Source organism: Coregonus clupeaformis, chromosome 24 (genome assembly GCF_020615455.1).
Source record: "Coregonus clupeaformis isolate EN_2021a chromosome 24, ASM2061545v1, whole genome shotgun sequence".
NCBI lineage: Eukaryota > Metazoa > Chordata > Actinopteri > Salmoniformes > Salmonidae > Coregonus > Coregonus clupeaformis.
The window spans coordinates 10,169,577-10,196,456 of record NC_059215.1 but is presented as its reverse complement, the minus strand read 5'-3'; the positions used below and the strand labels follow the sequence as shown (position 1 = coordinate 10,196,456).

General features: G+C 44.9%; 1 protein-coding gene across 1 annotated transcript in view; it reads left to right on the top strand.

Annotated features, from left to right (window-relative positions):
- iqsec2b (IQ motif and Sec7 domain ArfGEF 2b) overlaps positions 1 to 22,659 on the top strand; it is a 70,498-nt gene extending 47,839 nt beyond the window's left edge. Inside the window, exons 2-15 of the mRNA XM_041844907.2 lie at positions 7,537 to 7,843; positions 8,003 to 8,323; positions 8,506 to 9,234; positions 9,265 to 9,554; positions 9,750 to 9,911; positions 17,609 to 17,731; positions 17,905 to 18,071; positions 18,444 to 18,583; positions 18,782 to 18,907; positions 19,065 to 19,164; positions 19,394 to 19,555; positions 19,769 to 19,960; positions 20,470 to 20,519; positions 20,959 to 22,659. Coding sequence (XP_041700841.2) covers positions 7,537 to 7,843; positions 8,003 to 8,323; positions 8,506 to 9,234; positions 9,265 to 9,554; positions 9,750 to 9,911; positions 17,609 to 17,731; positions 17,905 to 18,071; positions 18,444 to 18,583; positions 18,782 to 18,907; positions 19,065 to 19,164; positions 19,394 to 19,555; positions 19,769 to 19,960; positions 20,470 to 20,519; positions 20,959 to 22,182 — 4,093 coding nt within the window. The 3' untranslated portion in view covers positions 22,183 to 22,659. The remainder of the gene's footprint in view (positions 1 to 7,536; positions 7,844 to 8,002; positions 8,324 to 8,505; positions 9,235 to 9,264; positions 9,555 to 9,749; positions 9,912 to 17,608; positions 17,732 to 17,904; positions 18,072 to 18,443; positions 18,584 to 18,781; positions 18,908 to 19,064; positions 19,165 to 19,393; positions 19,556 to 19,768; positions 19,961 to 20,469; positions 20,520 to 20,958) is intronic.
- The last annotated feature ends 4,221 nt before the right edge of the window (positions 22,660 to 26,880 follow it).

Sequence of the window (26,880 nt, the reverse complement as noted above, 5' to 3'; positions counted from 1 at the left end):
CCACTTTGCGGCTGAGCTGTTGTTGCTCCTAGACGTTTCCACATTACAATAACAGCACTTACAGTTGACCGGGGCAGCTCTAGCAGGGTAGAAATTTGACGAACTGACTTGTTGGAAAGGTGGCATCCTATGACTGTGCCACGTTGAAAGTCACTGAGCTCTTCAGTAAGGCCATTCTACTGCCAATGTTTGTCTATGGAAATTGCATGGCTGTGTGTTCGATTTTATACACTTGTCAGCAACGGGTGTGGCTGAAATAGCCGAATCCACTAATTTGAAGGGGTGTCCACATACTTTTGTATATTCAGTGCATTTGGAAAGTATTCTTGACTTTTTCAAAATGTTGTTACGTTACAGCCTTATTCTAAAATTGATTTTTTTTTTATGTGCCCCATCAATCTACAGTTGAAGTCGGAAGTTTACATACACTTAGGTTGGAGTCATTAAAACTCGTTTTTCAACCACTCCACAAATTTCTTGTTAACAAACTATAGTTTTGGCAAGTCGGTTAGGACATCTACTTTGTGCATGACACAAGTAATTTTTCCAACAATTGTTTACAGACAGATTATTTCACTTATAATTCACTGTATCACAATTCCAGTGGGTCAGAAATGTACATACACTAAGTGCCTTTAAACAGCTTGGAAAATTCCAGACAATTATGTCATGGCTTTAGAAGCTTCTGATAGGCTAATTGACATAATTTGAGTCAATTGGAGGTGTACCTGTGGATGTATCTCAAGGCCTACCTTCAAACTCAGTGCCTCTTTGCTTGACATCATGGGAAAATCAAAAGAAATCAGCCAAGACCTCAGAAAAACATGTGTAGACCTCCACAAGTCTGGTTCATCCTTGGGAGCAATTTCCAAATGCCTGAAGGTACCACGTTCATCTGTACAAACAATAGTAAGCAAGTATAAACACCATGGGTCCACGCAGCCGTCATACCGCTCAAGATAGAGATTAACGTACTTTGGTGCGAAAAGTGCGAATCAATCCCAGAACAACAACAAAGGACCTTGTGAAGATGCTGGAGGAAACAGGTACAAAAGTATCTATATCCACAGTAAAACAAGTCCTATATCGACATTACCTGAAAGGCCACTCAGCAAGGAAGAAGCCACTGCTCCAAAACCGCCATATAAAAGCCAGGCTACGGTTTGCAACTGCACATGACTACAAAGATCGTACATTTTAGGGAAATGTCCTCTGGTCTGATGAAACAAAAATAGAACTGTTTGGCCATAATAACCATTGTTATGTTTGGAGGAAAAAGGGGGGACTTGCAAGCCGAAGAACACTATTCCAACCGTGAAGCACGGGGGTGGCAGCATCATGCTGTGGGGGTGCTTTGCTGCAGGAGGGACTGGTGCACTTCACAAAATAGATGGCATCATGAGGAAGGAAATTTATGTGGATATATTGAAGCAACATCTCAAGACATCAGTCAGGAAGTTAAAGCTTGGTCGCAAATGGGTCTTCCAAATGGACAATGACCCCAAGCATACTTCTAAAGTTGTGGCAAAATGGCTTAAGGACAACAAAGTCATGGTATTGGAGTGGCCATCACAAAGCCCTGACCTCAATCCTATTGAAAATATGTGGGAGGCCTATAAACCTGACTCAGTTACACCAGCTCTGTCAGGAGGAAAATTCACCCAACTTATTGTGGGAAGCTTGTGGAAGGCTACCCGAAACATTTGACCGAAGTTAAACAATTTAAAGGCAATGCTACCAAATACTAAATGAGTGTATGTAAACTTCTGACCCACTGGGAATGTGATGAAATAAATAAAAGCTGAAATAAATAATTATCTCTATTATTATTCTGACATTTCACATTCTTAAAATAAAGTGGTGATCCTAACTGACCTAAGACAGGGAATTTTTACTAGGTTTAAATGTCAGGAATTGTGAAAAACTGAGTTTAAATGTATTTGGCTAAGGTGTATGTAAACTTCCGACATCAACTGTACATACAAAACCCCATAATGACAAAGCAAAAACAGGTTTTTAGAAACTTTTGCAAATGTATTAAAATTTTAAAATGGAAATATCACTTTTGCATAAGAATTCAGACCCTTTACTCAGTACTTTGTTGAAGCACCTTTGGCAGCGATTACAGCCTTGAGTCTTCTTGGGTATGATGCTACAAGCTTGGCACACCTGTATTTGGGGAGTTTCTTCCATTCTTCTCTGCAGATCCTCTCAAGCTCTGTCAGGTTGCATGGCTGTGTGCTCAATTTTATACACCTGTCAGCAATGGGTGTGGCTGAAATAACCGAATCCACTAATTTGAAGGGGTGTCCACATACTTTAGTATATACAGTGTAGCTTACATAAACTAAAGTCTGTTGTTGTTCTCTCTGGATGGATGGTCAGTGGTGTTTTCCTTTGATCGGTCTTGAAAAGGATTGTATTATTCTATCACTATTGCTAAAGCATAAGGCATGGGTTACTCTCACCCCTGGTGTCTGTCGGTGAGCTCTATTGTGGAGACAGAACAAGGAAGAAGTGAGGGACAAGTGAGGGGTGAAGGACAGACAGGCAGAGGAGATAAAGGGGATGTAGTGTGAGAGGAGCCTGTTAAAGTGACCTGTGGTCAGTCACGTTGCAGATCAATAGAGTATCATGGTCTCTCATCGATGGCAGGGAGCTCATGTGGTTTTAAAGTCCCAGCCACTCTGACCTGTTGTGGACCCATGAGACATGCTGCTGCCCTCTGCAACACACGCTGACAGGCTGCCCATCAATAATGAATAAAGTGGGACACGAAGAACAGGCAGCAGGGGGCAACTAGCGAGGAGGTGACGGTGTGTTTCACACTGCAGACAATACATCTCTTCCCCACTCACTTCTCTACTCCTCTCCTCTCTGCTTCTCATCACATATTGTCAAAAGCACCCGCAGTGTCACACATCTCTTTCCCCAGAATGTCCCCCATCGGTTTCTAATCCGAAATAATAATATAATGCCATTTAGCAGACTCTTTTATCCAAAGCGACTTACAGTCGTGCGTGCATACATTTTTGTGTATGGGTGGTCCCGGGGATCGAACCCACTACCTTGGCATTACATGCGCCGTGCTCTACCAGCTGAGCTACAGAATCTGAGGTGAACCGAGTTATGTTGGGACCTTATGAGTGTAGCCTACCTGTAGCACCACAGAGGTCCTCAGTCAGTAGCAGCACTGTAACAGGACTACAGGAGGCTCATCCATCAAACATGAGGCTCTGATGTCATCTGTGCGATGGCCACCCTCATGATTTATACAACGTTTTACTCATATATCCGTTGTGTCTAAGTGTATTATGTAAACACAGTCATACACAGTTATACCATGGGAAAAACATGGAGTTATCAAGTAACAACAAGGCCGACTTCAAATGCCATCATCCATAGGCAGCGTGTGAGTTTCAAGTTTGGGGAAGCAATTTCTTCACCATTTGCAGACTAATGTAAGATAGGCTACTATTCTTAATGTGATGAGTAGATTGCATAGTCATAATTTAGGCTAATAATATAAGTCAGTCACTGTAAGCAAACCAGACAGTTCTGAACAATGCATACCTGAGCGCGTAGTGACATAGAGTAGCACTAAGAGGTTTCTTCTCCTTTCTTTGCACGGGAAAAATGTGGCCTTTTATAAACACATTTCATGCAATTCTACTACACTTAATATGACTGGAGACATAAGCAACATCTTTTTTTATATGACACAAATTAGTAAGTAGGCTACTCTGCTGACGCTGACAAACAGATCAGTAGAAATGACCTTGTCTTGAGTGCAACCATCTACTGTAGGCCTATGAAAAAGGGAGACACAAATTGTACAGTATGACGTCCATCTAGCCTGGAGGAGGAAATTATTGTCCCCCCAAAAAACGCTTAAAACAATCCACAGCTCATTTTTTAAAATAACCTAATGATACTCTGTGGCCAAATCATGCTTTCTGGTATTCTGAATGATTTTATTCATTTATGTATAGGCACGAGTCATTCAAAAGCTAATTTTGGCAAATTTATTCAACTTACTTTAGGGGAAGCTTATCTTATCCTAGCCTATTGGATTCACTGCCTTTGCCGACATCAATGTAAAAGTAACCTGTGCATAAAACAGCTGGCATGCTTACAAGGCCGAGTTCAAATGCTAACATCAAATTCAAAGCAATCGATGCACTGCCTAAACGGCTGACCGGCAAAGCAAACTGTCTGGCACTGTCTCTGCTCTCTGCTTTCTTAAAGTGAGAGAAAGGCGCGGAGGCTGGCAGTTACTCTCCGAAAGCCAGCCAAGCAATAGGCTAAACAGCCTTCGCATTTTAATCGGGATTGGAATGATTTGTCAACTTTTTTGTTGCCTACTTTAAATAGGGTATGGCAACTGCCCTGGGTGTGGGTATGAGCTGAGATGAGGAGAGGAGGACAGTGAAAGAGGATGTTCAGAGAGTTATCATCAGTAGCCTAGAAACCTTAGGTTGTTTTTTCATGTGTGATATTGTGCAACCCATGTTTAGATATGGCTGGGAGACAGACATGAAAAGGCCATCTGTGTCCTCCTGTGTGATGTGGCAGCCAGCGTGGTGTCCCTATCTTTTGGTGTTTAACTGTGTGGCTTTGTCACCAACTTTTGTGTCCAAACTGTCCATGTTTTCCACTCCATAAAAGGAGCACTGGTTCTAGTGGTGCACTGTGGTAAGTCGCAGACTATTTATACAGTAAATGGGAACACAGACCTACAATAGAGACTGGGTGTGTGAGTTTCTGCTTGCAGTTGTGTGACTAACTACAGTAGTCTGCCCGGTGTTATACATTTGTGTGCTGTATGTATAAAGTAGATTCATTGTAACACACACTTGTAGCATTATGGTCATGATGACTGTCTGTCACTCACAGCCCACAATGCATCTACACCCACCTAAACGTTGTTAACGGTCAATCCATCGTCATGGCAACTATGCTCCTCATCCCATGAACTGCCTCCCCGCCCACATAGGTCTCACGGCAACTGTCACTATGCAACCCCCTCCTCCTTCTCAGTTTCTCCATTTGTGAGGATGCGGGGGCAGAGAAAGAAAGGAGGATTAGAAAACCTGGAGTGAGAGATGATGATACAGACAGAAAAAATATGATTTATTAGTAGAGTGGAGATGTTGAGGTAGAGAGTGGATTTCAGCAAAGCTTGAGATCTGGACAGAGCTGCTAACGGATATTACATTCTTAGAGAAGTCTGATTAAACATCAATAGAGTAAAAGGAAGTTGTCTTTATACACAAGGTACATCAGTACAGTATATCTTGTAGTTCAAACACAAGTTTAGATACAATACATAATACAGTTAAAACACAAGGTACGTCAATACAGTACCTCTTATAGTGTAAACACAAGGTACATCAATACATCATATAGTTCAAACACAAAATATATCAATACAGTATCTCTTATAGTTCAAACACAAAGTACATCAATACAGTACCTCTAATAGTTCAAACACATGGGTCATCAATGTGAAGTATAGTACAAATGTAACAGATGTACACTTATTGGCCACTACCATTTCTCAAGTAACAAAATCCACATTCCAACTGAAATCTTTATCTGAACTGAGCTGCAGTAAGGTGAACATTCCAGCAGGGGTCAGAGATGTATCGCTGTACAGCTGGCTCCATTACATAACATGCTACGGTCCCCTGTGTTCAAACGGCCTTTCACAGTATTGTGGCCTTGTTTCACCCTCTTTATCAGGGAATGTTTATTTCTCGATACAGAAAATGCTGTTAAAAACCACTATGACGTGTGTACACTGATTCCTCTCCCCTGATGTTCTGATTGCTAAGGTGTTGTAACATCAACACTCTGTTGCTATTGCACAAAGAACATAGTATTCTCAACCTCAACTAATGTGTCTACTGTGGCTGTGTAAGGATCATTGGTGTTCTGTTTCCATAGTCCTCCAAAGTGTTCCTTCCTCCCTGTCATATATTTTCTGTCAGCTCCACACCAACACAGGAAACCACTGCTTCTCAGGGGAAGAGAATGAGATAAACAGGAAAAAGGAGGACCAAAAAGAGAGAGAAAGAACATACGTTTTCCAAATTGTTGTACCCTAGTCCTACAGAACATGTTGTAACCACTTAGGTATTTTAAAATGACGTTTGCCTGCCTCATAGTCTGAAGATAGCTTTCACCACATACATTTGCATACTGCCAGTTTTAGTTTCCCTGTGACTCTGCTCTGTCATTATGTTTTCTTCAGGGATTGAGAAAGAACCATAGGGCAGCGCCTGGACAGAGGGGGTGTGGCAGGGAAGGAAGTCGAGGCAGGGGCATGTGACTGTGGTGAAGTGGTTACTCACTGACTGACTGGCTGACTGGACTGGCTGACTGTTGCTACATGGGATAGAGAGCAGGACAGTGGAGTAGCTGTTGGATTACCTGGTAGATCAGGCCTGAGAAGACTGTTGGGCTTTACTGTATATGAGAGGCTGCTTGCTTAGGCTGTTTCTGTTTCTACATGCCTATGTGTTGTCTATCTCTATTTATTTTGTGCAGTAGTTCATTATGTAGGTTACATCAGACACGTGTGTGTTGTAGTACTGTACAGGCCTAGTAGAAGAAGTTAACGTTTATATGTATAAGTGGTTGTTTCATAATCTATTGTATTTGTCAATAGTACAGTCCTATGCATGCATGCGTGTGAGCTTATTGTAAAGACCAGGTCTTTCCGGTCAGGTATGGAGTTAGTGGCAGTGGAGTGTGTTTATGGCTAATGACTGCCGTAATGTGAAAATACCTGTTATTTTCCTGTATGACAGAGAGAGAATGTGAGACAGAAAGAGAGAAAGACTCGCTGCTAAAAAGACAAAGAAATAGTGAGAGAGAGAGAGAGAGAGAGAGAGATAGAAAGAGAGAGAGAGAGAGAGAGGGCAGAGACCCTGTCACCTGCAGGACTTTGGTTCACAAGGCAGGAAACTTCACTTGATTCTGTCAGCTCCAGTGGAAGGAACATTGTTTTGAAGGAATGGGTCATGCTGATCACATGTTGTTTTATAACCATCGGTGTGACTGAAAGGTTTGCTGCACATAAAAAAATATTTAGAATAGCTCGAGTCAATTATGATCTTTGTTGTGGTGAGAAGCTAAGTACAAAGTGCCAGTGTGTGAATGTGTGTGAGTAAGTTTGGTCCTCTTCCATCATTTTTATTTGTCATTTAGCAGACGCTCTTATCCTGAGCGACTTACAGGAGCAATTAGGGTAAAGTGCCTTGCTCAAGGGCACATTGACAGAATTTTCACCTAGTCGGCTCAGGGATTAGAACCAGCGACCTTTCGGTTACTGGCACTACGCTCTTAACCACTAAGCTACCTGCCGCCCCAGCTACACAGGTCTAATATGTACATGTATGTGACTTACCTGTTAGTGACAATACATCTGTGTTTGGGGCTGGAGATCGTTTGGGGCTGGAGATTACTGGGCCAGGGTGTGCCCCCTTTTCATCAAGCCCTTTCCCCTCTCATTCATCCTTCTGTCCCCAGTGTGGAAGCAGAAACCCAGTGTGTGGAGCCGCCAGGGGCCCACTCAGACGGCCCCTACAGCCAGACCACAGCGTACCTGCGTGGCACCGAGCGCTACAGTGACAACAATAGGGGTCCTGGTCCTCCAGGCCCCCGGGGGCTTCCGTGTGTGGCCCCTCCCAGCTCGGCTAGCCTTGCCTGGGCACTGCGAACACGTCATCAGCCTGCCAGTCTGGCCCTCCGCAAGCAGGAGGAGGAGGAGAACAAGAGGTGCAAGGCCAGTCTCTCTGACAGCTATGAGCTCTCTACTGACCTACAGGACAAGAAGGTACATGTAGGCCTGCCGTGAGGTGTGGTTACAGTTGAGTGAGAGAGAAAGTGAAAGAGAAAGAGAAAGAACAAGCGTGATAACATGCATTACTGGCAGTGAGTGTTGTGGTAGCCCTGTCTATAACTGCTCTGTCCCCTGTTCTGTCTCCTCTTCCAGGTGGAGATGTTGGAGAGGAAGTACGGTGGCTCCTTCGTGAGCCGCAGAGCAGCCCGGACCATCCAGACAGCCTTCCGCCAGTATCGTATGAACAAGAACTTTGAGCGCCTCCGCAACTCGGCTTCCGAGAGCCGCATGACGCGACGCATCATCCTGTCCAACATGCGGCTGCAGTACTCGTTTGACGACCGCCAGGCGCAGCAGCAGGGGGCCGGAACACAGACAAACTTCACACACAGTGTGGGCATTGGCCCTCCTCATTCACCTGACACAGAGCGGACAGGAGACTACACACACCTGGAAGACTCCTTCTCCAAACAGGTCAGTCAGACAGCTGGTTCTTTAACTAGAGCAGTAATATGTTGAATCGTGTGGCTGGTTAAATTAATCCTCAGTTGAAGATTCTATTCTATTATATTCCTGTTGGAGTCTTTGTTTTGTCACACTGCCGGTTGAGTATCTGTACCTTATTACTGTACTGAGCTTCCTTTCACTATGTACAGGTGAAGTCCCTGGCTGACTCCATAGATGACGCCCTGACCTGCCGTGGCGGGCGGGATGACTCCCAAGAGGGCAGCAGGGAGGGTGGAGGCATCAGTGATGACTTTGGGGAGTGTGTGTGGAGCAGCAGCAGTAACCCCTCATCCCGGAGAGGCCTGGGTGAGAGATCCCGGGGAGGGGGAGGAGGCCTCAGCATGCACGGAGACAGCACAGCCACCTCCTACAGTGATGTCACTCTATACATGGATGACTGTATGCCCTCCTCGCCCCTGTCTCTGGACCGGACCCCCAGCAGCACAGACACAGAGTACTGGGGCCCCAGGGGAGGCGTGGGGGGCCGTGAGGACAGCAGGGATACTGAGGGAGGGGGTAGTAGTAATAGCCGTCGCAGCACCCCCTGCACGGAGTGTCGAGACTACCGTCTAAGGGGCGCCCACCTGCCCCTGCTCACAATCGAGCCCCCCAGCGACAGCTCCGTGGACACTAGCGACCGTTCGGACCGTGGGTCCCTCAGCAGACAGATCTACGAGCAGGAGCCAGCGGGAGGAGCAGGCTCTCCTCAGGGAACACTCAAACACTCCCCTAACACTCCCCGCCCTGTCTCCACAGTCGCAGCGCAGGGCCAGACCCGGGCCCCTGGCCGGGGCCCCCCCCTGCCCACTCACATCCCCCACCACGTGGCACACCACCATCACCACCACCCTCACCACCACCACCAGTACCCAGACACCCCCTCGTCCTCCTCCTCCCCCCAGCAGCCCCCCACCACCCCCCTGTCCTCCTCCTCCTCTGCTGCGCTGCCCCCTGGTGGCCTTGAGCAGCCCTGTCTGTCTGACGGGGACAACGACTCTCTCAACTCCACCACCAACTCCAACGAGACAGTTAACTGCAGCTCTGGCTCCTCATCTCAGGACAGCCTGAGGGAGCCCCTACCCCCTCTGGGCAAGCAGACCTACCAGAGAGAGAGTAGACACAGCTGGGACTCACCGCCATTCAACAACGATGTGGTGCAAAGACGCCAGTACCGCATCGGACTCAACCTATTCAACAAGTAAGACATTTGCAATCCATTAATATTTTACATTTAAACTACATAAAACAAACAGCCACATATCACAATCATAGAAAGTAAAACTTTCAAAATAGGAAAAGTAGGAAGTCAGGATATAGTGTCACCGGGAGGGTAAGGGGAGTCGTTCTCTTTGTTGTGACTTGTCATTTTCTGATTGGTCTCTCTGGTTCTCAGGAAGCCAGAGAAAGGGATCCAGTACCTGATTGAGCGAGGATTTGTGTCCGACACTCCGGTTGGGATCGCTCGCTTCATTCTAGAGAGAAAGGGCCTGAGCAGACAGATGATTGGAGAATTCCTCGGCAACCGGCAAAAACAGTTCAACAAGGACGTACTGGAGTAAGTCTGGGAATGGAGGAGATACATTTCTATAAATCTATTCTATCCTTTTATTTTTAATTTTAGGGTGTTACTAGTAGTTAAGGTTCTTGCTAATATGTACACTGAACGAAAATATAAACGCAACATACAACAATTTCAAAGATTTTACTGAGTTACAGTTCATATAAGGAAATAATTCAATTTAAATAAATTCATTAGGCCCTAATCTATGGATTTCACATGACTGGGAATACAGATATGCATCTGTTGGTCACAGATACCCAAAAACAAAAGTAGGGGCGTGGATCAGAATACCAGTCAGTATCTGGTGTGACCACCATTTGCCTCATGCAGCACGACACATCTCCTTCGCATAGAGTTGATCAGGCTGTTGATTGTGGCCTGAATGTTGTCCCACTTCTCTTCAATGGCTGTGCGAAGTTGCTGGATATTGGCGGGAACTGCAACATGCTGTCATACACGTCGATCCAGAGCATCCCAAACATGCTCAATGGATTACATGTCTGGTGAGTATGCAGGCCATGGAAGAACTGGGACATTTTCAGCTTCCAGGAATTGTGTACAGATCCTTGCGACATGGGGCCGTGCATTATCATGCTGAAACAGATGATGGAGGCGGATGAATGGCACGATAATGGGCCTCAGGAGCTCGTCATGGTATCTCTGTGCATTCAAATTGCCATCGATAAAATGCAATTGTGTTCGTTGTCCGTAGCTTATTTTGTGCTCACAATTTGAGAGAAATAAGCTTTTTGTGCGTCATGAAACATGGGATCAACACTTTACATGTTGCATTTTATATTTTTGTTCAGTATATTTTATCGATTTATTTAATTAAGATGAAGGGAGGAGGGGTTTTTTTCAATTGGAGAGGATACATGATCTATTCTTTCCTTTTTCTCTTGTATTCAAGATTTTGGAGTATTATTGTCAGTTAATGTTTTGCTGATATTGATTGCTTTGGTTGGTTTCTGTGTTTTGGCTTTGAATTGTTAGTGCTGGTCTCTTTTCGTGCTCATTTTGTTTTGTTTTTCTAGTTCTGGGCCTTTTCTTTGTTTCTACTGCCCACATCCATCAGGCGTTTAGATTTAGGTTGGGTGGCATCCGGGGTACAAACGTGGTTAAGTATGGGACAGGTGGAGTGTATTGCACTCAGTGGTTAGAAAAGTGATGAAGGTGCAAGATGTACGATTCTGGGAGGGGGTGTTAGGGCTTTTCTCGAGATGGGGGAAACTCTTTATGGGAGAGACAATGGAGGACAGTTACATACATTGGAAATCTCAGGTACAGCTACGGTGCATTCGGAAAGTATTCAGACCCCTTTACTTTTTCCACATTTTGTTACGTTACAGCCTTACTCTAAAATTGATGAAATAGTTGTTTTCCCTCATCAATCTACACACAATACCCCATAATGACAAAGCAAAAACAGGTTTTTAAGAAATACAAAACTGAAATATTACATTTACATAAGTTTTCAGACCATTTAGTCAGTACTTTGTTGAAGCACCTTGGCAGCGATTACAACCTTGAGTCTTCTTGGGTATGACGCTACAAGCTTGGCACACCTGTATTTGGGGAGTTTCTCCCATTCTTCTCTGCAGATCATCGCTGCACAGCTATTTTCAGGTTCAAGTCCGAGTTCTGGCTGGGCCACTCAAGGACATTCAAAGACTTGTCCCGAAGCCACTCCTGCGTTGACTTGGTTGTGTGCTTAGGGTCATTGTCCTGTTGGAAGGTGAACCTCCAGCCCCAGTCTGAGGTCCTGAGCGCACTGGAGCAGGTTTTCATCAAGGATCTCTGTACTTTGTTCCATTCATCTTTCCCTTGATCCTGACTAGTCTCCCAGTCCCTGCCACTGAAAAACATCCCCACGGCATGATGCTGCCACCACCATGCTTCAGGGATGGTGTTAGGTTTCCTCCAGATGTGACGCTTGGCATTCAGGCCAAAGAGTTCAATTTTGGTTTCATCAGACCAGAGAATCTTGTTTCTCATGGTCGGAGTCTTTTGGTGCCTTTAGGCAAACTCAAAAAATTATAAAAACCTGTTTTCGCTTTGTCATTATGGGGTATTGTGTAGATTGATGATTTTTTATTTTTTTAATCCATTTTAGAATAAGGCTACGTAGCAAAATGTGGAAAAAGTCAAGGTGTCTGAATACTTTCCGAATGCACTGTATATCTAGCAGCTTTATCATCATGGTACTTTTTGGCAGTAATTTTACAGGCATGAATTATGGTAAGTATAATTGAAACTTGTATCTCATTATGGTAAGTGGTGAAATAAATATAGCTAGTTATAATTGTAATGGCTTAGCAGATTGTAAGAAAAGACGATCAGTCTTTACCTGACTAAAAGAGAAGGAATATAATACAGTTGTGTAGTTTTTTTGCGCCTTGCTCGAGGGGCGCTGTACTACTATGGCTGACCCTGTAAAACAACACATTTCACTGCACGTCTCTGGTGTATGTGGCAATAAAAACATATTTTGGGGGGATATCAAAATGGGGCTTAGGGGGTGGGCATGGTGGGGGCGTGGCCATGGGCGTGGCCAATGGTGCGGTCAAACATTTTTTAGACTCATTTCCTGCAATTCTACACATTTTGCCATGTGGCGTAGATAACCTTTTGCAGTTTTAAAGCACATTTCCTGCAATTCTACACATTTTGCCATGAGGCTGAGAGAAAAATGTGCAGTTTTAAATCAAATTTCCTTAAATTCTACACATCTTGCCATGGGGCTGAGAGGAAATGTGCAGTGTTAAAGCAAATTTCCTGCAGTTCTACACATTTTAAAGCACATTTCCTGCAATTCTACACATTTTGCCATGAGGCTGAGAGAAAAATGTGCAGTGTTAAAGCACATTTCCTGCAATTCTACACATTTTGCCATGAGGCTGAGAGAAAAATTTGCAGTTTTAAATAAAATTTCCTTCAATTCTACACATCTTGCCATGGGGCTGAGAGGAAATGTGCAGTGTTAAAGCAAATTTCCTGCAGTTCTACACATTTTGCCATGGCTTATGTTATATTTTTTAGTCATTTAGCAGACGTTCTCATCCAGAGCAACTTAAAGGAGCATTTAGGGTTAAGTGCCTTGCTCAAGGGCACATCGACAGAATATTCACCTAGTCGGCTCGGGGATTCAAACCAATTACATTTTAGTCAACCAGCAACTTTTCAATTACTGGCCCAACGCTCTTAACCACTAGGCTACCTGCCGCCCCGGCTTATGCTGTCTGAGTGACTCAAACATTATAACAAAATAATTTATTTGGAACGTTAAGCCAGACAAAGTTCAACTTGCCTATTTATATGATGAATATGAGTTTGGGGGGCTGAAATTATTAAATATTAAAGCATTAAACCTCTCACTAAAAGCTTCACTCATACAAAAGTTATACTTAAACCTAAACTGGTCCTCCAGTAGATTACTAAGAAATGCTGTTTAAATATTTACAATATTTACAACTTCTCACATTCGGTTAATTGAAACAAGCCATACAAAGCTGGTTACAATTTCAATTTCATCCTCCAGATAAGACAGAACAAATATTACAACAAATATTATGGTTAAACTCAAATATACTGATTGATAAAAATAAATAAAAAAGCATTCTTTATGGATTTTATTTCATTGTATTATATTTATTAATGATATTATGAATAGGAATGGTGGAGTTATGTCACACATGCAGCTATCCAAAAATATATGGGAATGTTTGCTCAATCCAAAGTTACAACCAACACCAGCATTACCGCAGAAATGGAGGAGGCATGTGGAAGGGGGAGAAGGTAGGGAACTTGTCTGTCTGCACTATATTAAAGACCAAAATTGAGGGGGAAATATTGGCATAAATAGAAATATAAACCAGTTTCATTTGAGGACCAAAATGTTGACAGCTGTGCCATAAAGGTTGCAAAATAGCTGGGAAGAGATTTTCCATGTACCGATTCCAGGCACATGGTGTATGAACTGAAAAACACATGATTCAACACTTCGCATTTTTCAATTGAAATTATTGTACAAAATTCTTGCCACCAACAGAATGTTATATGCAGTATATACAGTGGCTTGCAAAAGTATTCACACCCTTGGCATTTTTCCTATTTTGTTGCCTTACAACCTGGAATTAAAATTGATTTTTGGGGGGTTTGTATCATTTGATCTACACAACATGCCTACCACTTTGAAGATGCAACATCTTTTTTATTGTGAAACAAACAAGAAATAAGACCAAAAAAACAGAAAACTTGAGCGTGCATAACTATTCACCCCCCCAAAGTCAATACTTTGTAGAGCCACCTTTTGCAGCAATTACAGCTGCAAGTCTCTTGGGGTATGTCTCTATAAGCTTGGCACATCTTGCCACAGGGATTTCTGCCCATTCTTCAAGGCAAAACTGCTCCAGCTCCTTCAAGTTCAAATCAAATCAAATCAAATTTTATTGCTCACATGCGCCGAATACAACAGGTGCAGATATTACAGTGAAATGCTTACTTACAGCCCTTAACCAACAGTGCATTTATTTTAAACAAAAAATAAAAAGTAAAAATAAAACAACAACAAAAAAAAGTGTTGAGAAAAAAAAGAGCAGAAGTAAAATAAAGTGACAGTAGGGAGGCTATATATACAGGGGGGTACCGTTGCAGAGTCAATGTGAGGGGGCACCGGCTAGTTGAGGTAGTTGAGGTAATATGTACATGTGGGTAGAGTTAAAGTGACTATGCATAAATACTTAACAGAGTAGCAGCAGCGTAAAAAGGATGGGGTGGGGGGGCAGTGCAAATAGTCCGGGTAGCCATGATTAGCTGTTCAGGAGTCTTATGGCTTGGGGGTAGAAGCTGTTGAGAAGTCTTTTGGACCTAGACATGGCACTCCGGTACCGCTTGCCGTGCGGTAGCAGAGAGAACAGTCTATGACTAGGGTGGCTGGAGTCTTTGACAATTTTGAGGGCCTTCCTCTGACACCGCCTGGTATAGAGGTCCTGGATGGCAGGAAGCTTTGCCCCAGTGATGTACTGGGCCGTACGCACTACCCTCTGTAGTGCCTTGCGGTCAGAGGCCAAGCAGTTGCCATACCAGGCGGTGATGCAACCAGTCAGGATGCTCTCGATGGTGCAGCTGTAGAATTTTTTGAGGATCTGAGGACCCATGCCAAATCTTTTCAGTCTCCTGAGGGGGAATAGGCTTTGTCGTGCCCTCTTCACGACTATCTTGGTGTGTTTGGACCATGATAGTTCGTTGGTGATGTGGACACCAAGGAACTTGAAGCTCTCAACCTGTTCCACTACAGCCCGTCGATGAGAATGGGGGCGTGCTCAGTCCTCTTTTTTTTCCTGTAGTCCACAATCATCTCCTTTGTCTTGGTCACGTTGAGGGAGAGGTTGTTGTCCTGGCACCACACGGCCAGATCTCTGACCTCCTCCCTATAGGCTGTCTCATCGTTGTCGGTGATCAGGCCTACCACTGTTGTGTCGTCGGCAAACTTAATGATGGTGTTGGAGTCGTGCCTGGCCATGCAGTCATGGGTGAACAGAGAGTACAGGAGGGGGACTGAGCACGCACCCCTGAGGGGCCCCCGTGTTGAGGATCAGTGTGGCAGATGTGTTGTTACCTACCCTTACCACCTGGGGGCGGCCCGTCAGGAAGTCCAGGATCCAGTTGCAGAGGGAGGTGTTTAGTCCCAGGATCCTTAGCTTAGTGATGAGCTTAGAGGGCACTATGGTGTTGAATGCTGAGCTGTAGTCAATGAATAGCATTCTCACGTAGGTGTTCCTCTTGTCCAGGTGGGAAAGGGCAGTGTGGAGTGCAATAGAGATTGCATCATCTGTGGATCTGTTGGGACGGTATGCAAATTGGAGTGGGTCTAGGGTTTCTGGGATAATGCTGTTGATGTGAGCCATGACCAGCCTTTCAAAGCACTTCATGGCTACAGACGTCAGTGCTACGGGTCGGTAGTCATTTAGGCAGGTTATCTTAGAGTCCTTGGGCACGGCGACTATGGTGGTCTGCTTGAAACATGTTGGTATTACAGACTCAGTCAGGGACATGTTGAAAATGTCAGTGAAGACACTTGCCAGTTGGTCAGCACATGCTCGGAGTACACGTCCTGGTAATCCGTCTGGCCCTGCGGCCTTGTGAATGTTGACCTGCTTAAAAGTCTTACTCACATCGGCTACGGAGAGCGTGATCACATAGTCATCCGGAACAGCTGGTGCTCTCATGCATGCTTCAGTGTTGCTTGCCTCGAAGCGAGCATAGAAGTGGTTTAGCTCGTCTGGTAGGCTTGTGTCACTGGGCAGCTCGCGGCTGTGCTTCCCTCTGTAGTCTGTAATAGTTTTCAAGCCCTGCCACATCCGACGAGCGTCAGAAGTTGGATGGTGTACAGCAATCTTTAAGTCACACCACAGATTCTCAATTGGATTGAGGTCTGGGCTTTGACTAGGCCATTCCAAGACATTTAAATGTTTCCCCTTAAACCACTCGAGTGTTGCTTTAGCAGTATGCTTAGGGTCATTGTCCTGCTGGAAGGTGAACCTCCGTCCCAGTCTCAAATCTCTGGAAGACTGAAACAGGTTTCCCTCAAGAATTTCCCTGTATTTAGCGCCATCCATCATTCCTTCAATTCTGACCAGTTTCCCAGTCCCTGCTGATGGAAAACATCCCCACAGCATGATGCTGCCACCACCATGTGGGGATGGTGTTCTCTGGGTGTTGGGTTTGCGCCAGACATAGCGTTTTCCTTGATGGGCAAAAAGCTCAATTTTAGTCTCATCTGACCAGAGTACCTTCTTCCATATGTTTGGGGAGTCTCCCACATGCCTTTTGGCGAACACCAAACGTGTTTGCTTATTTTTTTCTTTAAGCAATGGCTTTTTTCTGGCCACTCTTCCGTAAAGCCCAGCTCTGTGGAGTGTACGGCTTAAAGTGGTCCTATGGACAGATACTCCAATCTCCGCTGTGGAGCTTTGCAGCTCCTTCAGGGTTATCTTTGGTCTCTTTGTTGTCTCTCTTTGTACCCTCCTTGCCTGGTCCATGAGTTTTGGTGGGCGGCCCTCTCTTGGCAGGATCTGTACTTCTCCACAACTTTGTCCCTGACCTGTTTGGAGAGCTCCTTGGTCTTCATGGTGCCGCTTGCTTGGTGGTGCCCCTTGCTTAGTGGTGTTGCAGACTCTGGGGCCTTTCAGAACAGGTGTATATATACTGAGATCATGTGACACTTAGATTGCACACAGGTGGACTTGATTTAACTAATTATGTGACCTCTGAAGGTAATTGGTTGCACCAGATCTTATTTAGGGGCTTCATAGCAAAGGGGGTGAATACATAGGCACGCACCACTTTTCCGTTATTTATTTTTTAGTACTTTTTTTCATTTCACTTCACCAATTTGGACTATTTTGTGTATGTCCATTACATGAAATCCAAATAAAAATCCATTTAAATTACAGGTTGTAATGCAACAAAATAGGAAAAGCGCCAAGGGGGATGAATACTTTTGCAAGGCACTGTATGTAAAATGTAAGTAAAATGTACTGTATGTGTAACAAAAGTGTAAAACAAAAATGTAAAACTTTTGTCCTCCGAAGCGGGGGGGTGTAGGGGATGATGGATGGGCCAATTAAAAGTTGTATTTAAAAAAGTCCTTGGAGAGGCTACTTTTACAGTGTTGACTGTGTGTGTTGTAGTTGTGTGGTGGACGAGATGGACTTCTCGGGGATGGACCTTGACGATGCTCTGAGGAAGTTCCAGGCCCAGATCAGAGTTCAAGGAGAAGCCCAGAAAGTAGAGAGGCTCATAGAGGCTTTCAGGTGTGTATACTGTATTCCTGTTTACGTGTTCAATAGTCTTGCTTTGCCAAACTCATGGTTCTATTGCGTTGTTAGAGTGATAGAGAATGTGTGTTGTTTTAGGAAGTCCCTCTGAAATCTACTCTACTACTCTCTCTTTTAAGATTTTATAACATATTCTTCTTTCTCCCCAGTCAGCGGTACTGTGTGTGTAACCCAACGCTGGTCCGCCAGTTCCAGAACCCAGACACAATCTTCATCCTGGCCTTCGCCATCATCCTCCTCAACACGGATATGTACAGCCCCAACGTTAAGGCAGAGAGGAAAATGAAGATAGAGGACTTCATCAAGAACCTCAGAGGTGCCGTTGGAACAAACACATCCATACACATGCGCACAAACAAAATACTCACGTAACATTAAACTTAGCATATGGCTCCCCTTGGTGTTGGGAGAAATACAATTCTCAGGCTGGCCCCCAGACTATAATGTAGCAGCGTACTGTGATCAATTATGACTATTGCCACTGCATTTGTCTCATCCTTTTGGCTTGTATGAGTTCATGGTCATGACTCATGCCCCTCATACCTCCCAGATAATGCAAGTCTTGAGTCTTTCAATCAAAGAGTTATTTCAATCAAATTAGCAAAATAATTGAATACAGCAGGAACTAGACTGGTGCATTTATACATGAACACATAACAGCCTCTCTCTTTCCCTGCATGTATTTTAGGAGTGGACAACGGCCAGGACATTCCCAGGGACCTGTTGGTTGGGATCTACCAGCGCATCCAGAAGTGGGAGCTAAGGACCAATGACGACCACGTGTCCCAAGTGCAGGCAGTGGAGAGAGTCATAGTAGGCAAAAAGCCTGTGAGTTGTCTGGGCTTGAAATGTAACTGTAGCCCCGTGTCATGTACCTGTTTAGCTTGCGAGGAGCTGTGTAGTACTAGCTGTTGTTGCTATGTGTTACAGCTTTGCCAAGCTGTAATACTAGTTCATTCTTTGTGTTACTGCTCAGCCTTAAGGAGATTTAATACTAAACTAGTTTTATTTTTGTGTTTTGTGTAGGTGATGTCTCTGCCACATCGCAGGCTGGTATGCTGCTGTCAGCTCTATGAGGTGCCTGACCCCAACCGACCCCAGAGGACAGGAGTTCACCAACGGGAGGTCTTCCTGTTCAATGACCTGCTGGTGGTAAGGCTTCCTGTAACACATCCTCATCACAATGGGAACTCCTATGAGAGCCTCCTACTATGGCTATGTAAAGTTGGAGACCACCAGGCTATCCTAAACAATGATTTCCTCTTTTCCCCTACCTTAACAACCATATCTTCTCCATGTGCTTCCTCAGGTGACTAAGATTTTCCAGAAGAAGAAGACTTCTGTGACGTACAGTTTCAGACAGTCCTTCCCTCTAGTGGAGATGCAAGTCCACATGTTCCAGAACTCCTGTGAGACCCTGTTCCCTTCTCTGCCTGCTCCTCATATTCTTTACTCAACTTAACCATCCATCTAGATACTACATTAACTGTCTCCTCTGTACACTAGGAAACCCTTTTGCTCCCTTCACTCTGTGTGTGTGTGTGTATCTATATGTCTATGCCTGTCATCATAGATCATAAAGTTAACAGCCATATGATACATTTTGTGTTTTTATGTTCCTCTCTGTCTGTCACCCAGACTACCTCCACGGTATCCGCCTGACCTCAGCGGTGCTGGGTGGGGAGAGTAAGATCCTTATCGTGTTCATGGCACCCAGTCAGCAGGACCGCACCCGCTTTGTCAGTGACCTGAGAGAGAGTATAGCTGAGGTGCAGGAGATGGAGAAGTACAGAGTAGAGTGTGAGTACACCTCCCCCTGTTGGTCATTATGGGGAACTACGGCTGTTTGTGTATTGGTGTGTGGCTCCATGGTGTAACAGAGTGGCTATTGCTTTCCTGTATCTTACCCTGTCCACCTGTAAGTGAAAAACAGGAAGAAAGACAGTGATATTAACTATTTCTAATGTCAATCTCTCTTTCGATCTCTCCCTCTCTCTCTCCTTCTCTACGTAGCTGAGTTGGAGAAGCAGAAAGGCGTGATGCGGACTGGCCTGCTGACCGGCTTGGTTGTAGGCGGAGTGGGGGTGAAGGGTGAGGTGGTGAACGGCACCCTGGGAAGGCCCAGTCTAGATGACAACTACTCTGCAGGAGAGGGACTGAAACGCTCCGCGCTCAGCTCATCTCTCCGAGACCTATCAGACGGAGGTGAGACACATACACACACATACACACACACACACACATACACACACATGCGCGCACACACACACACACACACATACACACACACAGACACACAAACCAACACACATACACACACTCATACACACACATATAAACACACACACACACACATAAACACATACACACACAAACCACTCCCTCTTGAAAATGGTGTCTTATTCTAATAAAATACTCTCACTAATCCTGCCGATTGATAGAGATATGCAATATGCTATTTTTACTGACTGACTGGGTTCTTTATAAGAATTAACAGAAATTCTTCAGACACTAGAGTCTAGACACTGAGAGGGTACCCTACCCATGGGACTGCTTGAGATTCTTCCCTTGCTTCGCCTCCTGGTTGCATCGTGTTCTATTTCCTCTGGCACATGAATACACAGTATCTGCTGCATCTCTGCAAGCTCACTCTGAAACATTCTGTTACTGTATTTCCCCTCTTCCGCAACCTGCCTCTTCCTGGCTGGGTGCAGGGAAACGTGGTCGCAGTAACAGTGTTGGCTCCCTCGACAGTACCATGGAAGTAAGTCTGAATGGACTAACTGAATTGTGCACCTTCCCCTTTAATGCGTATCCCTCAAGCAAAGCCATCCTAGTACATACCTTTAATAGAGCCATAAATGTGTCATTCCCCTGGTCCTTGACCCTGACCCCTCATTAGCAGGCTCTCTGTGTGACGTGTGTGACTGACGTGTGTGACTGACGTGTGTGACTGACGTGTGTGACGGATGTGTGCATGTGTGTGTTCTGGAATGTGTTTTGTATGACCTGTATGGCATGTTCTTGTTCTCAACTCTTGTTCTTCTCCATTCTTGCATTGTTTGTTTGTTTCATTGATTTGTTGTTGGTGTGCAGGTGTTGTGATGATTGTAAAGTGACATACTCATTGCAGTGTTCCAGTGATTTGTGATATGATGTCATACTGTATGTATGAGTTACTTCATATCATATCTTCTTTGCAGAGCTCCTCCTCAACTGACCTTCCTCTTCCTCAGGGTTCCATCATTAGCAGCCCCCGGCCCCACCAGCGTTACCCGGTTCCGGGCGTGGTCCCAGGCTGCTACCCTACAGAAGACTACCGGCCGCATCGCCCCATCCTGAGCCCCGGAACGGGGGTGGGGGGTGGGCCGGGGCAACAACACACCGCTGCTGGGATGGGAGTTGGGGGGGTCCCCAGCAGTGTAGAGAGAGCAGGGGTGGGGAGCGGCCCTGGGGGGGGCAATACGGGCTCCTTCCTGGGCTCTCTATTCGGCAGCAAACGCGCCAAACCGCCAAGTCCCCTTATACCACCGGGGCCACCCTACCCCGCCCCTGTCCCACCACCCACTACGGGAGGGCCCCCTCCTCACTCCCCTTCATCTCTGTGCCAGTCGGAGGGGGGCCCTTCCAAGATCCAGGCCCTGCATGCGCAGTACTGCCACACGGCCGCTGTGCAGCCCCCTCCCCCCTACTACCATCACCATCGCTACCACGTCCAAGCTGGCCCTACTCCCTTGCCAGGCGGGGGCGTGCCCCCTCATATCCTTCAGAGAGGGCCGCTCCCCTGTCGCCCTCCTATTGGCCCCCCTCACGCCCAGCTCCAGCAGCTGGCCCATCTCTCCCAGTTTTCCCAGCATGGCATGCAGGGTCGCTACGGCAACATAGCGGTGGGCTGTCCTCCCCCCCTTTCTCCTCACTCCCAACATTCCCAGAACCCCCAGTTCGCCCTGTACCACACGCAGACCACACAATCTATCAGGGGGGGCGCTGTGCCAAGCAAACCTCCTCTGACTTTGTCTCACTCCCACCCGCACCCCCACGCACACTCCCACACCCACCCCGGGCATCCCCTCAGTGCCGCGCCACACCCCACCCCCCACCCACATCAGTCTCACTTCATTTTTGGCACGCTGCCCCACCAACATCAGCACCAGCAGCCGCCCGCCTCCGTCAACGTCCATCACGCCGCGTCCGCCGCCCAGTATCAGCCCCTGTACCCTCCTCTCTCTTCCATCCCCCCTCCCCCCCCCCACTCCCCTTTACCCCCCCCTTCTATCCCCCTTACCCCTCTTACCCCTCTCTGCCCTCACCCCCCCCAGCACCCCGGGCAGCCTCAGCAGGGGCCCCAGGTGACGGGGGCTGGGGCGACTGGCACAGGGGGCAGCTCCAAATCCAAACCTATCAACCGGATCAGCACGGTGGTGTGAGGAACAGAACGTGGGGGCACAGAGGGCAGAGGTCAGAGGGCACGATGGAGGAAGTGGGCGGAGCTAGGGCCAGGGATAGAGCCAGGGCTAGTAGAGGTGAGCAGGACAGCAGTAGCAGTAACAACAGCGCCAGTGACAAGAAGAAACGCAACTTATTTCGCCTCTGCTACTTTCACCTCCGCTTCCCACACATGTAGATAGAGAGGGCAAGAGAGACAGTTGGATCTGAATAGCATGCATATAACTGAATACACAAACATACCTTCACACATACAGTACAGGAAACACAAGCACACACAGGCAGAATCAATACACATAAAGCAAGAAACGCCCACATGTATGCACACAAATATGTTTGTATATAGTAAAGGCAAAGGCTAGCACAATCATGCATATTACACATACACTCAGTGGCCAGTTTATTAGGTACACCCATCTAGTACCGGGTCGGACCCCATTTTGCCTCCAGAACAGCCTGAATTCTTCAGCGCATGGATTCTACAAGGTGTCGTAAATGTTCCACAGGGATGTTGGTCCATGCTGATGCGATGGCATCACGCAGTTGCTGCAGAATGGACGGCATAACATTCATGCTGTGAACAGCCCGTTCCATCTCATCCCAAATATGCTCTATTGGGTTTGGTCAGCAACAATGTTCAGATACACTGTGGCGTTCAGTCGTAGCTCAATTGGTATCAAGGGACCTAACGTGTGCCAGGAAAACATTCTCCACACCATTACACCACTGCCACCAGCCTGTACCGTTGACACCAGACAGGATGGGGCCATGGGCTCATGCTGCTTACACCAAATCCTGACTCTGCCATCAGCATGACGCAACAGGAACCGGGATTCGTCGGACCAGGCGTTGTTTTTCCACTCCTCAATTGTCCAGTGTTGGTGATGGCGTGCCCACTGTATCCGCTTCTTCTTGTTTTTAGCTGATGGGGGTGGAACCCGATGTGGGTGGTCGTCTGCTGCAATAGCCCATCCGTGACAATGATCGATGAGTTGTGCGTTCCGAGATGCCGTTCTACACACCACTGTTGTACAGCGCCGTTATTTGTCTGTTTGTGGCCCGCCTGTTAGCTTGCCATTCTCCTTTGACCTCTCTCATCAACGAGCTGTTTTCGCCCAGCGGACTGCCGCTAACTGGATGTTGTCGCACAATTCTCTGTAAACCCTAGACACTGTAGTGCATGAAAAGCCCACGAGGGCGGACGTTTCTGATATACTGGATCCGGCGCGCCGATCATACCACGCTCAAAGTCGCTTAGGTCACTCGTTTTACCCATTCTAACGTTCAATTGAACAGTAACTGAATGCCTCGATGCCTGTCTGCCTGCTTTATAGAGCAAACCACAGCCACATGAATCACTGTCTGTAGAAGCGATCCATTTTTGTGAACTGGTGGTGTACCTAATAAACTGGCCACTGAGTGTATACTACAGTTGTATAGAGACTATAGGTGGTTCTGTTGCAGTTTCTCAGGTGTATTCTATGAGCTCTCAGCACACAAACTCATAAGGGAGAGTCACAGGTAGGAGCAATGAGGTCGCAGGCAGGAAAAAGCATCACACACACACACACAATTAACAATTTCTATAGCCATAGAACCGATGCTAGTAGTAAATGGACAGTAGAGGGCCTGTAACCCAGTGTTTCACTCTCTGAAGTATTATTGGAAACTCTGGACTCTGCCAAGACATGAGCTTGAAACTGTTTTAAACACAGGTACCAACATGTAATCGTGCAACGTTATCAATTGGACAAAGCTAGTCTCTCGTAATGACGGAAGCATGCAAGATTTGGTTCTGGGTTGTCGAGATAAGGACCGATAGAAAGACCAACTCCACCCACCTGGATATGAAAAAGGCTTCAACACTAAATACATTCCAGCAGGGTTGTGCATTGTAAACAGCCATTTAGGATAGTTGCAAAAAATTTCCCTTGACTTTGCAATAATTTATTCAGCTTAATGTCTTTGTCAATTTCCATAGCAGGTCTTCATCACTGAAAGGTATCCTTTTTGAATGTAGACCTCAGAGAAATGTTGCTTTGTCTTAAACTTTTATGACTATTGCACGGTTCAATAGCAGTCTTAGGCTCTATGGTCTTTTACATGTTAAGCGAAGTCATCTGATTTCATAAGATTTACATGCATTCCCTATGGGGTGTGTGTATTAATGATACTACCAATCATATTTTTGAATGTTTTTAAGCTTTTTTTGCTGTTGAATAAATGTTACATATATACTTGCTATGAGTATGATGAATATTGTCTAATAACATAACTGTTTTGATCCAGTGATTAATTATATATAAATAATTGATTGATTGATTAGATGTTTGATTATAAATGATTATACAGAGGATATATACACGTATTAATTCACTCATACTTTTGATATGTAATGAGGGTGTTATAAAGTGTGATTTATTTTTGTTCTCTATGATGATTGCCATCGATAACTTCTATTATCAGTTATTATTATTGATTGTTGAAAATATTAGTTCATATTTATGACTATTTTTGTTCTAATATAGCTGTGTACCCTCTCTATTTCCTTCCATTTTTTCTGAACTTGCAGTGACACAATTTCTAAAAATTGGGTCATTGGAGTCAAAATTCACCTTAACAGATAGGGGACCATTTTAAATTATGTTTATGTCGTTTTATGTGTTTTGAATAAATGCTTTCCCCCTCAGACCCCTTCAAAGATCCCCTTAAGGGCTTTGACCTTTGACCTGGTCATATACAATGACTCTCATTTAATTGGTGACCCTGCCGTTTATGTCCTCCCTATTATCAGGAGACTCGCTTACAAGCATCAGGTCTTGTTGAGAGTTTCTCACATGGCGTGTGTTTGGACAGTTTATGTCTTTGAACAAGCACGCTTTGTAATGCAGTTTTGTGGTTTTGCACACGTGGTGTCTTAAAGTCAGAAATGGCATTCTTTAAAAAAAAAAACGCTCCTCCCATACCCCCTTGCCAGTCCTCAGAGAACTCACCACCACCCTAATACCCTTCACCCCAGCAACCTTACTGAATGGGCTTGTCATTAGATCAAACAAGTTTGCTTATCTTCTCCTCTATCATCTCTGTCAACCCCCTTTTTAACCTCCTCTCTCTGTCCTTCTATTGCACTGTGTTTGAATAATGCTAGGTTGAAGAAGGGACAAAGGAAGTGACAAAAGGGAATCATTTAATTTTAGGATGGTGAGATGTAGTTAGAAATGTTAGACAATACTTGTTAAAATTAAGAGACAGATTAACTTTATAATCCAGAATAAGAGTATGGGTAAAGAGTCAGGGAAAAATAAAAGGTTTTAGGGATGGTTAATGTTGAAGCTTTGTGTTGGCTATTTCCTGTCTAAAATCTTTGTGACCCCTCTTGCATGAATATATCTGCACTTATTGGATGGATTGTACTGTATAAACCTGAATGTACATATTATATTACAAATACTTAATAACTTTGGAAATAAATATTTTCATTTTGTTATTAAGGTGTGTGTGTGTGTGTGTGTGTGTGTGCGTGCATGCGTGTGTGTGAGAAAGAAAGAGGAGCAGGGGACTTTGGTCCGATTGAATATTGAAATATTTTTATTTTAGACTGAAGGTGAGAGACTAAATTGAAGTAATGAAGTGTTTGTATGTCAGAGCACTAATTGATATTATTTTAAACATACAAAAATTAATTTGTGTATGTAGTAAGTGTAAACTGAAAGAATAGAGAATTGAGATGTGAATATTTATTGCTTCTGACATATTAAAAAGTGTCCTTGCAGTGAAGCAATCTTCTGTCTTTTATTGATGTCTTGACAGAATAAATGTCTGCAAATGTGATGGATGATGAACACAGCTCTATAATTGGACGTTCTAAACCCTGTTTTACAATGTCATCAACAGCACCATCTAGTGGCTAAACTCAATTTCTGCCACCGATGATCATGATGTCCCTGGGACGTGATGTTCCTGGAACAGGTATTATTCCTGAGACTGATTGTAGGTGTGATACAGAATGAGGTCCCTGGGACTGGACAACATAGCCTTTTCTTTGTACTTTATAAAAAAGTATCCAACACCAGATAGCCTATATCCTAATATAGGTACTGACTTGTGACTTCAGTTTAAAACTAGATTATAATAGGCATGGCTCACTCATCCAGTTTTGTTGTGTTTAAGTAGTGTACATTTGAGAGGTAAACAGTTAATTTCTTTCATTTATACTTAATTTTATCAGACAAACAATTCCCAGCATTAAGCAGATCACCAATTATAAAAAATAAAAAAAACTCCAATCAGACATCAAAAAGTAATCTAACATCACCGCCAACGGCGTTTTGATAACAAGAGGTGCCAGTAGGTATATTACTCCGTGTCACGTACCTGCGTGCATGCATAATGCACCTCTGCCATCCTCCTCCACATCTGAATTAATGTGCAGTACCGTCTGCCACCATTCTTATTCATTGAATAATAGCACACGTTTTAAACTATATACTAATTGTATGTAGCCATGCGTATAGTAGTAAAACAGTGAATGGGTATCATAATTCGTAAAATAGGTCAAGATAAGAGAAAATGCGTCTATGGACTACTTTCTATAAACGAACGAACGTGGAGGGATTAATTCCTACCCTCTCTTCCGCTCAAAAAACTCATCTGTCCTAGTCAGTAGTTGAGAGATTTAA